At 34.4% G+C, this 15009-nt stretch overlaps 1 protein-coding gene and 1 pseudogene across 2 annotated transcripts; both read right to left on the minus strand.

The window, feature by feature from the left end:
• Positions 1-771: 771 nt before the first annotated feature.
• LOC122135707 lies at positions 772-5953 on the minus strand (annotated as a pseudogene).
• A 3681-nt stretch (positions 5954-9634) lies between these two features.
• Positions 9635-14917, minus strand: LOC109112013 (G/T mismatch-specific thymine DNA glycosylase-like). 2 transcript variants are annotated; one of them, XM_019125033.2, is made up of 11 exons: positions 14770-14917; positions 14164-14236; positions 12691-12860; positions 12329-12585; positions 12149-12218; positions 10858-10993; positions 10691-10773; positions 10523-10617; positions 10263-10434; positions 10021-10161; positions 9635-9879 (listed from the first exon to the last, which is right to left on the minus strand). In XM_019125033.2, exons 2-11 carry the CDS (start codon positions 14220-14222, stop codon positions 9743-9745), a joined length of 1320 nt encoding a protein of 439 aa, XP_018980578.2. In that variant the 5' UTR covers positions 14223-14236; positions 14770-14917; the 3' UTR covers positions 9635-9742. The 2 variants fall into 2 exon arrangements, with proteins under 2 accessions (XP_018980578.2, XP_042571798.1); XM_042715864.1 differs by lacking the exon at positions 14164-14236 and having other exon boundaries at positions 14770-14916.
• Positions 14918-15009: the final 92 nt, after the last annotated feature.

Below are 15009 nucleotides of genomic sequence, written 5' to 3' on the forward strand. Positions count from 1 at the left end.
TGCTTATTGATCCACGACCAAATAGTCTTTAAATATGGCCGTGACAGTGTGTTGACAAATGTTTTACAGGAGTACAGAAAATAGTGAATGATGATAAATTACTTGGTGTTTATGATTAAAAGTGCAGAAAGTGTGAACTAACTTTATTTGTACATTTTGTTGAAATTTTCATTATTTACACAAATGCCAACTTATAACTATGGATTACTAGGATTAATAGAATTAGAACTATAAGCCCAGTTGTTTTTATTTTAAAATCTTTATTATTTTTAATTTTCTATAAATTATATGTATTGTCGACTTTTGTTTAATATTATTATATAAATACATAGACTTATATTTTGTGTTATATTATCTAAATATATAGAATTTATTAAACTATTTGTGTGTGTGTGTGTAAATAGAACACTTTGAAAAAAAACACAAAGAAAACCACAATAAAGGCCAAAACAATTATTTACCCCTTTGAACACTGACTGTTTCTGACAAATAAATATGACAATAAGAGCCACTGATGTCCGATATATTCTGTCCCTATGAAGTAACATACACTTTTTAAATGGGCAACTGATTCCCTAACCAAACTTTTTTTGGTTTTTTAGAACCCTTTTTTAGCAATGTTTGCCAACACTGAAAAAATGAGCCAACGTTTAACTGCATTACTTTGCTGCTGGAAAAAATGGAAAATCCCGTACCTGAAATATCCTTTAGCACAAGTACAAAGTGACAGAACTGCTTCTTTGTTCCAAAGCGGGGAGGGGAATTGTGGTATCACAGGAAGCGGATTCCAGCCCCAAAACTGCACTCCATCACCTATCCTGAGAGAACAAAACGCAAAAGCATATTACAATTACAATTCATAATAGTAGGATAATGCCTAGTACATTAATGTGTTTGTGATTTGATTATTGTGGAGTATCTCTGACTTTGTCTACCTGTCTCGCCGCTGATCGGACGCCCCCATGGGCAAATGCAGTAGTTGAGCTCCAGGCGAGCGATGTCCCCTAGACCGGCAAACACAATAACCCGCTCCATAAGACCCAGCGGATCCATTCGGCCAGCTTGCTCAGGTGTGCCCCCCTGGTCCTTCCACCTATGGGGATGATTTTCAAATTTTAGCAAAACACTAATAAGTAAAAAGAAGGAGAACAATGACCCTTTGCAGCCGTTCTTATCTCACCATAGTTGAGGTTACACAGGTTTCCGGCATTGAGGAAGAAACAATGTGTCCTAAAAACGTTCTCCGAAGCTGCCTCTGCCTGGCCCCTGAATGGGAGAGCGGTGTACAGATGAAGCCCTCCAGCCCAATACACCTCCCCACCGAGGTAATCGCCTGTTCATCAAAGTGAGAGGGGAAAACAAACCTTAGTTTGTGAATATTGAGATATTGAGCTGTCACTTCCAGCGTCAGTGACCTTCCACTCTGAGGGCGATACTGTACATGCCTGAAGGAAGCCCCTCACACTGGTCCGGACGCCGGCCCCAAATAGAATCTATAAAACAGACATTTAAATACAAAAAACAACAGTACTCTTGAGTGTTTGGTGGTTTATTCTTACCAATGACAGAGGAAATTCACTAACCTGCCAGCGATAGAGGAGGGGTTTTGTCCTCCGAGGGCCAGGCAACATACCGCCCCACAGAGAGGGTAGAGAGCACCTACAAACACAAGGAAAATAAAATGCCAAATGGAACCCTTTTAGAAGAACATTTTGTTGCCGGTAACAAAATTATTTTTCAGAGTGCCGAAAGTGTGAACAAAATTCTGTAATTGAACTTATTTGTGTTTGTTTTTTAATAATTATAATATCGACTTTTGTTGTCAACAATTAGTTGCCAGGCAGGGAAACATTTTCTAATTTCATTTTGTTTGACGTTGAACGGATAAAAAAAACTAAAGAGAAGAAGCCCTCAAAGCGTTTTTGATAAAAACATCAACAAACTAATGTTATCATGGTACTCAAAAACTATGACTATTAAAAACTTTTTACTTTAACTGTAAAACAAATGTTACACTTAATTAAAAAAAATAATCGTACACATCACACACAAACTACATTAGAGATATTATAGATATATATATATATATATCTAATATATATAGACACATATATAAACATAATATTATATTATACAGTACAGGTCAAAGTTTTGGAAAACATTTACTATTTTAATGTTTTTGAAAGAAGCCTGCATTTATTTGATCAAAAATACAGAAAAAAAAAAAAATGTCTTTCTTTTTTTAAAATAAATCAATACTTTTTATTCAGCAAAGGAGTGTTTAAATTGTTAAAATTGATAGTAAAGAAAAAATATATTAACTAGAACCCCATATATTACTAGATTTTTTTTTTTTTTTTTTTAAATATAAATGCAGTTCTTTTTAACATTTTATTCATCAAATATATTAGACAGCAGGAAACTGTTTCCCAACACTCTAATAAATCAGCATATCAGAATGATGATTCTAAATGATGCATGTGATAGACTGGATGGTTACATGTGACACAGGAAGGCTGTAGTAATGATGCTGAAAAATCAGCTTTGCATCACAGGAATAAATTTATTTTTTTACAGTATATTCAAAATAGAAAACTATTATTTTAAGTTGTAAGAATATTTCCACTCTTACATTTTTTTTTACTGTATTTTTTGATCAATAAAGCAGGCTGATGAGCAGAATAAACTTCTTCAAACACATAAAAATAGTAATGTTTTCCGAAACTTTTGACCTGTCCTGTGGTACTATATATATATTATTATTATATATATAGATATTATATATATTGTATATAGATATATATATATATAATAATATCCATAAAAATATATATCCATACATATATATATATTATAATATATATATATAGAATATGTCTATATCCATTCATATATATATAAACATATATATCTATATATCTATTATCTATATATATTACGAATATATAATATTATATATATATAATATATTATATATTATAGTATCTCCATACATATATTTAAATGTAAAAATCCAAACAAAAATTTTATTTCCCAATACTACATAAGCATACATAGACACACAAATATATAGATACTATTAGTTTCATTAAGTTTGCCCATTTCTAATTTTGAGCTCTAATTCATGTTGGAGTACTACAACTACTTAAAATTTGAATAAATACTATAATAGTATATTAATGATACTAAAATAACATTGCAATAAAGAAACATAAGCAATAGTTTCCCCTACCACACAGCATCTCACCGAGTCCCCGAAAACAGAGTTTTGTGAGCTGAATTTCAAAGTCCTCCTTCAGGAAACTGACATCTCCTCCAGTGTAACCCTGCCAGTTCTAACAGACCACACAAAGTTTAAGTTAAAAATGACAGTATTGGATAAACTATTTCTTATAAGGAACAAACAAACTGATTCAAACAAACCCTGGTTGATCTTCAGTAAGGCACCCTTTTCTTGGAAGGCATGGTAGAATTGCGTGTTTTCCGATGACCATTGGTTGTGCCCTTGGTGGGGAAAACATCATAGATATTTAAAAACCTAAACGAGATCAATGAGTGTAATAACAATTTTCAGAGAAAAAACATACGGAAAGTGAGGACTTCAGGAATGGCCACTCTCCTCACTGACAGCGAAGGAGGACGTAACGGGCCAGACAACCCAGGCTTCCCCCTCCACACCCCCTCCACCCCCTTTCAAAGTTGTGATGTCGTCCTCCCAGATGGGGGACTGGTGATTACATTTCTTTAATCTTAACACATATACTAAAGCTTTTGACTTAAAATCTAATAAACCGTTATTTATTAAATAAAATCATATTTGTTTTGTTAAAGAGATAATAAAAGATACAAAATAATAAAGTAAAAATAAAACAAATTTTAATTAAACAAAATTGTAAAAATAAATAAATCCCTTACACTGAACTCTGTGGAGACCCCTCGATCTGTTTTCTCTGAGTGAGCCCATGGGAACTGCCCTGTGACTTTATACAAGTTAATGGAAGAAGCTGAAAGAATGAGTAAGTTGTCAACAGCAAAACCTAGGAAAATCACAAAGCTACCATTGAAACATAATTACTATAACATCTAGTAATCGGAGCTATACTGTAGTATTCAAAAATAGTCAGTCATTATTCCAGAAGGCTATATCGTAGTGTAGGACATATCGAATATTTCCAAATAGGCTTTAGTTGTCATAGCCGTGAATGATGATTTGCTAGTTTATTCTAGAATTTAACAGGAATTATAAAACTTTGTTTTGTTTTCCCAGATGAGATACATTTTAAATGTTTACAGTATCTAGTAAATTAAATTGTGTTTTTTAAGCCTTAATGAATATTATGTAAAGATTGTTTACTAATAAGAAATGTTCTTAACTTTAATGACTAACCTGGCCAACATGACATTTCAAACAAATCAAAATATCATTTTTAAATAGAAATCTTCATTACCAGGCCAAGAAACATACTTGCGCTCAAAGTGTCCAGGCTGGGGCTTGAAAGAAAGGACAGGCCCCATAAGAGGTTTCCTTAGTCCCATAAGAGAACTGGAAGGTCAGCTTCTCTGCACGGCCAAAAACATTGGGTAATTTCAGACCCAGCACCTGAAATAAGAGCCAGAACAACAGTTTTGTAAATAATTTTGGTTTCTTGTAGACACACAGCCAACAGTGACGATGCAGGAGTCAGTAGCTCACCATGCTTCCCTCGTTGTTCCAACCATGGTGTTGTAACTTCCTGTCATTCGCCTCAGCTCCTTCACCTCGAATGTCACATCTAGTCCATTTGGTAGCGCATCAGCACCTGTTTTGAGAGGAATTCAGACTTTGATGCATCACTTAGATTATTGGTTATTTACAATTGGTTGTTTGCATAATTCAGCAGTCATACCTTCAGCGGTGTCAATGACAACTTCCACATTTCTGAATATACCCAGACGCAAAAGTCTCTGTCTGGCCTCATGGGACTTCTTCATTACCTGTAACATAATTATTATTAAGGTGAATTATATAAATTAAGTAAAAATGAAAGCATGTAATATTATTTAATAGCGTAATTTTAGCAGCATCTATATAAAGTGATACTCACATCAATCAAGTTTTTGGCACGGAAAACATCTGCAATCTCGTATGTTAAAATGTCTTCCTTTGTTCTTCCGAGACCACCGATGTGCACATGCTGTACTACAACCTAAACAATTAAAATACATTAAAAAAAAATAACAATATGCCTGATACAAAACCACATTTCTGCATGTACAAGCAGTGGATAGATCAATCACATGAAATCCATCTCACATCTTTATTTTCCAGAACTTCTTTCTTGTTTCTTCATGCTCTGGTTCTCTCCCAGGTCCATGTCATCTGCTTGAAGCCCCAGTTCAGGCCCTTGCATAGGAAGGGGGATCCAGAACTCTGGGTCAACAGAATATGTACAAGAGAGTGAAGTGATCTATGAGATGATGTTATATTAAGTAGTAAGCATACTCAGAAAGAAACCTGATATCTAGTATAAATTATATCATCACTGTCAATATGTAAAACTACATCAGATACTATAGAAGTGTGCGAATACAAAAGCAGTGAGATAAGTATTGTATGACAGCTATAGTTTGTTCATGTCCAAAGCGACATGAGTTTGTGTTAAAGTGAGAGCGAGCGTTTATGTGTGGAGAGTTGATTTATTATCTTACTGACAGTTAATCTGGATTAATGTGTATTACTAAACGTCATCCTGAACTCGGCCTGTCATTCAAAGACTCTGTTCAGAGGTCATTACTTTAGCTTTTCCGACAACTTTGGAAAAATGCGCTTACCCTGGCATGCACGGTCCCCATGTTTAAAAGACTTTTTTACATTCAAATATCCGCAATATGATAATAAACACAGTTCACGTTAATACAGCACAATCCGCGGTCTGTCTCTGGCACACTAAAATGTCCCGGTGGCCGCCATGACACTTGGGTAACCACGCCCCCTCGGCAATGATGATTGGCGGAGGAGGACAGAACAACTTCGTCATGTTAGTCACTATTTTCCTTAAAAGATATGGTGGGGCAAAATTGCAGTTTTGACGTTCCACAGGAATCTGCATTCTTTATCATCAGGTACTGTTTGGTTTGCAAAAAATATTATATGAGTTTTATTCGCTTTTCAGTGTACAACCTGATTACTGGTTGGTTAAGCATTCCAGTAGGCGGAGCCAACTCTCCTGATTGACAGCCAGACCCATATCCATGGGAACAGCTAAGTGTCCTCGACTTGTGGTCAAGTTTTTAATTTGAACAACGACAGTTACGACAGACGAATGTAACACAGGAATGAGTTTCCGCTGTGGAGAGTTGGGTTAGTATTAATATAACTTTATTAATATAATTTCTGAATGAAAAAATACGTTCTGGTTCCTTAAAATCGTAATAAAAAGTTTCTAATGGTTTAAAATTAAGTCCAGTTTATATATATGAAGACTAACATTATAATATATTATAATAAATATAATAAATTATAAATAATTAAAAAAAAATGACAAAGGAAAACAAAACCAATACTGTATTTCAAAAAAAGCTGCTTACCAAAAAAATGTTGTATTTGTTAAATTCAGGTATCACCTTTTGCACAAATGCCTCAAATCTCAAGCCATTTAGATCTGAGGCCTGTGACAACAGGGGCTAATCACATCATCCCCAGAGCTAAGAGTGCGTCTCGGATTTCCACAGGAGATTTCTCAAAAGAGGAACACGATCAAGTCTGACTCTGGTATGGTCTATGCTGTTTACTTTCTTGGTAATGATAGAAAAGCATGTTGTTGAGGAGATTTTCGATTTTATTACTTCTTCTTTACAGCCTCCTCCGTTCAGTCAGTGCCAGATGAGAATCTTTCTTTGGTGGAGAACCTACTCTTGGAGAGAGTCAAGGACAAAAAAGAGGACTTGAAGGCTTCTTTTGAGGAAACCAAACTGTCAGTTCAGTTCAGTTCGAGGGGTTTAATTTAATTAAAATCTGTTTTCTATTTTGATTTACAGATAAAGAAGAATTATAGCCTTAATGAAAAAGCTATGCAGGTATTTGACATAACAGTCAGTGGGTTTTGTCTCTCACGAGGAGATCTCAGATCTGTCCTCAGTAATTTCCTCTTCCCCTTTGGATGATATATCGTCAGGGGAGTTACTGAAACAGGTATGAGATATTAACTGTCGTTTATGTACCTCTCTGAATGCAATTCTGAAATTCATCTAGTGATTTAGTCACAGATTTGGAGTGAGCAGCACAGAGCTGGTGCAGCAATGGAGAATATTTCTTGGATTGAAAAACTTGATGATAAAAAAGTTGTCAGTTGTGCACATCAAATCACAGCTATTCATAATAGTGGATAAACTGTTTCTGCAGAACAGAACAGGGTTTATCAGTAGAGAGTGATCTATGCAGAGCTTTGGAGAGCCTGAACTTCCATCTGACCGATGAGCAGTTCAGTGCTCTTGCTGATGTCCTGGATGAGGAACATACAGAAGCCATAAATTAACAACAATTCCTGGACTTCCTCCATCACCAAAGACCAATCGTGATATTTATACCTTTGCAGTACTGTAATATCCATGGTCACATTTTTCCTTAAAAAAAAAAAAAAAAGAAATATCACATGAAGTAAATAAAGTTTATTCTTAGGACCCTTAAGATTTTTTGCATTGTGGCATTATTTTCAGGACAATCAAGCTCATTTTACCCATTTCTCACATACTGCAATATACAAATTGTGATTAGTGAAATAAAAAATAAATAACTGAAATAAAAAAATGCGTTTTTGAACACTCCTAGTGGGATCATGTGATCTCAAAATGGCAGCTTCCATGAGGAGAAATGTTTAATGAGAAATTAAAACATACTTTTTACTTAACAGTTGTGTTGGCAGGCCTTTTGTTAGTTGGGTGATGATGTTAAAAGCATCATGACCAAAATGATTTAAAGCAGCTTCTTTTTTAAATACTACATGCCCATCACTCCAAATGAGTTTGAAAAACTCTGGGGCAGGTAAGCATATGAATTTCATTTACAGTATATTTCACCTTTAATGTGAAAAATGTTTGATATCTGCTGTATATAAAACTAAAAAAGAACTTATTTTACAGATATGATGAAGAGTGGAAGGGCTTTGTCACTCAGAGTTTTTAAGAACAACAGACCTGCTGTCTGCTCCCCGGGCGCTGCAGCATAAATGGCTGTCCACTGCTCTGGGTGTGTGTTCACTGCTGTGTGTGCACTTTGGATGGGTTAAATGCAGAGCACGAATTCTGAGTATGGGTCACTATACTTGGCTGTATGTCACATCACTTCACACTCACTTTTAAGGTATATATGTCAAAAAGGAGTAAAATTGACATAATAAAGTCTTGTTTTTCATGCTAAGTCCCTGACTGTTTTTAGGTTTGTTGAGTGCACTCCAGAGATGTGGACGTATCTGTGGATGTGGCAGATGACAATGAAAATCATTGTACAAATATGGAAGAAAGCTTTCTCAATAAGGTTTGAAAGATGTTACATATCTATCTTCAGTTGTACATGTACATGTTACATATGTATCTTCAGTTACATATGTACACAGAAATATCCAACTCTTCACCAACTCCCTTTACCTTCAAACCAAAAACTCACTGACCAGCACCAACTCTGTTCCTCCTCTTCTTATATACACGGTGTAATTATTTTTAATAAAAAAACCGAAAAAATTTTAGAAAAATAAAATAAAATACTAATATAGAAATGAATGTACAAGCAAAAAATAGCATTATTGTATTTTAATGAAAAAAAAAAAATCATGTTTACAGAAAGAGTAAAAATAGCACCAAGTAAGAGCATGTCGATAAATCCATAAATTATATCATGTTCAGGATTAGTTGTATTACCAGTCATACTGTATTGTATTTTACAGTACTGAAGGCGGAGAGATGTTTGTGAACAGTGATGCTGATGCTTCCTCATAAGGAACACATTTCAAGTGTACAGTCACCAGTAATTGTAACTTTTCTTGCAGTGGCATCATAAAAGCTCCTAAAACCATCATTGTAGCGTCCATGTAAAAAGGCAACATTTGTCACATTATGATAGTAAGAAAACATTACTTAAAAGTTATCCTTACAGATTTTGCAATCCGATTTGAAAAATTTGGGTAGTTACACTTAAAATATTACTTCACAAGCAAACATAATACGTCCCATCTAAAAATATGAATCAAATGAAAAAAATAGTGAATGCTCCTTATGAAAAAAATCAAGTATCAGTCCCTGATATCACAATGCAATAAACCAGTGCTCAGAACCTCGTACACTAAACTACTGAAAAAACGTCAATAACTCTAAACCATTAAAGTAAAAGATAAGTATATTCTCCAATTCCATAGAAATGCTAATTCCTAAAAAGTCTAATTGAAATTCAATGTAAAAACTGTTCTTTTCTTTATTAAAGAGGCTTTTGAGATTTCAAAGGCCCCCAAATTGAAAATCAGAGGTATAGTTTCTTTAAAAGCACAGCAGCCATTGGATTCTTCTTGTGCAAGTTGGGCCACCTGGTGTGATACTGCAATTCCTCAAATCGTTCCTGAAATTATAACGTAACAGACTGTCACAGCAACGCAAAGGAGAAAAAGAAACCAATGCCCCTGAAGACTCCTGGATTCGATTCTGAGAAGATAAGAGGCACAGCATCTCTGGAAGAGGACAGGAAACGACAGGCTTCATCTGAAGCCTTTGTCCTTCCTCATACACCCCAGCTTTGGGCTTGAGAGGAGCTGCCGATGTCTGGGATCTGATCGGCAAAAGACTGCATCATCCACTGACCGTCCTGAACCTGGCCAACTGCATTTGGATTCGTAGGCGCTTCCTCAGCTGTGTCAGCTGGAGATTTAAAAACAAAAATGATTTTAAACTTGACAATATGATCCAAAGACCGTTGACTTTCATTGCATGGACAAAAAAACACTGGAACATACTTCAAAATACCTTTTTTGTGTTTCACAGAAGAAAGATGGTACCAACCTGTTTTCTCAGATGAGGAGAAGTTACAATATCCATTGCTTTGGACTCCTTCAGGTGCTGGTTCTCCATAAACTCCTCCGAAAGCTGCCTCATAACCAGGATCATACTGCTCTTCCTTGATGGCCATTCTCTTAGCATCCTCTGTAAAACAGAAGGCAAATAAAATGTGGTCAAGTACAGTCCATAACTGTGTAATCACTTTGTTTAGAAAAGGAAGGCAATCATAAATGGTCTTCTTGTACCTTTGGCCATGCCGAGATCAAATGTGTATTTCACTTCTTCTATCTCCACTGGTTTGATCACACCCTTCAGCTGATCTCGGAGCTCTCTCAGCTTGATGTAAAAATGCACTTTGTCCTGAGCACGAGGAAACTGAGCACAGCGGGCACTGGAGGACGGCATCAGGTACAACGCCTACAGAAAACAGTAATATGCAGCGTATGACTCAAATATGACAGAGTTATGCTTTTTTCATGCAGTGAACCAAAATACGGTTTCTTACCGTCTCAGAGTCAGGAATCTTATGAGGCTGTAGGCCAAATTCAAGTGTTTTGGGCTTCTTTCCAAATATCTCCCTACAGAACATTTCATATATACCTGAAACAAACGTAATTGTTAAATACACGCCTTCATATGAGTTCGCATTCTGTATCCGTGTTCGAATACTTACATTTCCCGTTAAAAACTGCTATGAGAGGCTTGAATTTCATGATCTTTTCCACTAAGATTTTACCACCTTCTCGAAGCTCCTTGCTGCAGAACGTGACAGGCAAAACAGGTTAGAGAAAAATCACCGCTTCCAGTCATGAATGAAAGCAGAGTGACTATCTACTGCACCTAGAGAGATCTTTGCTTCCCGGTGTCGCTCTAGCTACCATGTTTGTAAAGCCGATGCCATATTTCTCAGGCAAACTCTGATCATCCATGTGATTTAGCAACTTCTCTGTGAATCCAGACAGGAACAGACACTTCCCTGAAAGATTGACAAGAACGATTATAGTTTAAAAATTGAAAGATTTTAAACAATTTATTTTTAAAATATTAATATATAACAGATTTTTTAAAATATATTATTCAATATAATTATTTACATGTTATTTTATATTAGAATATTTGAAAAATATATTATTAATCAGATATTATTATTATTAAATATATTATTCATTATAATAAAATTTTTAGTTTATATTAGAATATTTCTGTATTTACATTATTGTCATAGTAATATTAACTCTAAAAGAATAGAGGTCGACCAATGCATCCGTTTTGCCGATAATCGGCACCGATAATTGATTGCCGGAACTTATCGGCAAAAATCCATGCCGATAGTTTTCCCGGGTTGTGTCTGTCATTATACGAAAACCGACAACAAAACAGTGTGTAGACACAGCGCTGCACTGTTGCCTGGTGTGCGACAGCCATATTTTGTTATTTTAAAAAGATAATCATCAAGTGTTCTAGAATAGAAGCAATTAGAAGTTTGAAGAGCATACATACAATATCCATATGCATGTTATTTCAATGCTATGGCCTTTGTGTAGATATTTAAAGATGTCCATCTAGTTAGAGTGTGTTAATGTCAACATATACACATAATTTTTTTTTAATTTTGAAGTTGCTTCTGTTAACATTAGTTAATGAACTTTGAACTAACTTTAATGATTCATATATAATGGATATTTAATATTAATATTTTTATTCATTTACAAAGTATGATTCAGTACTTCAGATTTATTTATATATTTTTAATAATAAAGCCCTATTTTAGTTTTTGTTCAGTACTATCGGTTGATTAATCGGTATCAGCCAGTGAGGTCCAACCTAGCTATCGGTACTGGTATCACTATCGCTAATACATATATATTAATATTTATATATGAATTAGATTATATAAATATATATTACATATATTTCTGTAATCTCATCTTGGATGTGATTAATCATGATTAATCGATTTCATAGCCCTACAGTATATTTATACTGTATAAATGTTCTGTTGACATCAATAATATAGATAAAATATCCAATATAATGACAACAATAAAATGTTTTAATGAAGAATATCTTTTACAGTAAAACATAATAGTGATGTTAAAGTTAAAAATGAGTAGAACTGAATGCTACTTACAAAAATGGTTTCCTGGTCCAGGGAACCATCTTCCAATATAGGCCGCCATCAGCCCTGGATTAATTCCGATCTGAATCATAAAAATAAGATTTATATCAGTCATGCGAGTTCAATGCCAGCTTTGCTTTAACATTCTTGATCGCTAAAAGGCAACCTTAGGCAAAAATGGGAAAAACTTACAATGACATAGTCCAGATTGGGGGTAAGAATGTCAGGCAGTGTTTTCTTCATGACTTCCTCCTCTGACATGCCCTTAAAGCGATCGACTTTCCTCTTGACTTTCTTGAATGTTCCATCAATCTTCTCCTGTCCTTCAGCTGGTGGGGCCTCCTTATCCTCCTTAGCTTTCTTGGGTTTAGGTCCCGGTTTGGCTTTAGGTTCGCCTTTGGCTTTAGGCTCTTTGCTCGCTGGCCTTCCTCGCTTTCCTTTAGCAGGTGCAAACAGGAAAAAAACACTCTGACTCACCAAAAGCTACATAAGAGAACATATTCAGCCTGCTGAGCTTAATTCTAATGTTTGAAAACACAGTCCAGGATAACTACCTTTCTGTGCAGCTGCAGGCTCCAGTTGGGCCGCATCCTCTGGGTGTACATGCATCTGCTGCATGCTTTTATCTTCTCTGGGTCCCTCCATCATAAAGCCAGCATTGCCATTAGCCATGTGAGGATACTGAGCCTGCAGGGCCTGCAGATGCTGCTGAGCTGACTGAACCCTAGTTCAGAAATAAAACAGGGCCTGACTGAGTTGTCAGTCCAACTTAGACTTGTGTAGAAAAAGATCTTAAAAGCACACATTTAACAGGAAACAATGGTGTTTACAGGTAAAATAACTTATTTATGGTATAGTTTATATAATTATTCCTTCACTCAACAAGAACAACATTTAACAGTTAGATAATACAAAAAGATGAAAATGCATTTGCGATTATTTAGATTGCTTATTTACCTTTGCATAAATATAATGGGATAATATTATTAATGACGTATTAATTATAGTAAATTATTAAACTATAATATTTTATAATTATATTTTTTAATAAAAATTAAAATGTAAAACTAAATTAAAAATATAGTTTAATAATAACAACTAATTTGAACATCAGTTAACAGAGACTTAAGTCTTATTTTACAAGAAACAATTAAGTTTAAACGCACAAACCAAAGATGAAAATAAATTTGCAAACATTTCGATTTCAAACCTTTGCATAAATATAATGGCATAATAATAATAATAATACTAATAATAATAATAATGTATTAATTATAGTTAATAAACCATAACTGATTTATAAAATTATAATTATTACTATATTTTTTAATTAAAATAATAGTTTAATAACTAGAAAACATTTCTAAATGTCAGTTAACAGAAACTTAAGTTTTAGTACTCAACAAGAAACACTCAACATTTAACAGTTACCTAACATTTAAAACATTTAAATACATTTGCAACCATTTAGATTGCAAAGCTTATATAATACCATAATAATAATAATGATGTATTATTTAAATTTATTTATAAACTCTAATATATTTTACAATGACTATAAAACTTGTAATTCTTTTTAAATGTATACAATTAAAATGCACATTAAAAATATAGTTTAATAACTAGAAATGTAACTGACACATAATAACATTATCTACTTTACAATGGAGATCGTGTTATGTAAACAGGTACAACTTCCTAAAGTGATACTGAGTTAAACTATATCATTTGAGAAGTCAAGACATCAATGCAACCCAGATCTTATTTTTTTTCTGCAAAAAGAACATTAATAATTGCAGGAAAACATCAGTTTTCAAAACAAACAAGTGGCAAGACAGGGCAGATTATTCTTCATGGAAGCTGGCCAATAAACTTGTTATTGTTGTTTATATCGTGCATGGCGGTACAGCCTGGTTAATAGCATTCAAAAACAGACTTAAATGCTGAATGTTATTATAACAGCATAATAAAATACGTGGGATCGTAATTAATCTTGGCGGCAATTGACGACATATGGGCACACTCACCATTGTTGGAGGTATTCCGAGGGGGCATGAGGCAAAGATCCATAGAGCCTTTCATCCATCTCTACGGGATTTACTTAAATAAACCAATATTTGTGTTCATTTCAACAGCAATTTCAGTGGTATTCTCACAGGAGAATATTTATAACCAACCCTTTTACTTCAATTACACATAAATGCATTCCTAAATTTAGAGAATATCGAAACTTATCCCGCCTGGCTTAAGTGTAGAAACCAGATCAGAAAAGGTTCGGTGTGCTGGATTTTAAACACACATCTCACACTAAGCTACTATTTTGCCACAGTCAGTAGTTTAAACTGCGGCACTCAGCGAATAAATAAACTGAGTAATTACATATTAATTCAGCAGGACAAATGCAGGTAAAGGGTTAAGAATCTTTTTTTTTTCTTTTTTTTTTTTCATAAACAAAAAACAATATATGTTATAGTGTTAGCATGTTCGGCTAACCCTGGCCTAGCGTGCCAGTTCATTGAGTACAATGAATGATGGTCGCTAGCTAACTGTGCAGCGCGCTTCTATCGACATAAAATGCATTTCCATAGTGCTATTAATCAAATCAAGCTCGTATTTGTTAAATTAATACATACCGTTGTGATGTGATTAAACCGATAGTCCACTGAAATGTTGATTTTTCTCGTTTTAGGAACAAAACCGGTGAAAGCAACAAAGATGAGACCAACAGCGAAAAATCAATTTGACAGTGGAGCGTACCAAAGCACCAATACTAGGGGGTGTTGCGCACAGTATGTTTTTTTTCTTCCGTTAAATATAAAGAGAAAAACAATTAAATCATAATTTAGGTTTTACTTTAAGTACATCTAATTTAA

This window comes from Cyprinus carpio, chromosome A25 (genome assembly GCF_018340385.1).
Source record: "Cyprinus carpio isolate SPL01 chromosome A25, ASM1834038v1, whole genome shotgun sequence".
Taxonomy (NCBI): Eukaryota; Metazoa; Chordata; class Actinopteri; order Cypriniformes; family Cyprinidae; genus Cyprinus; species Cyprinus carpio.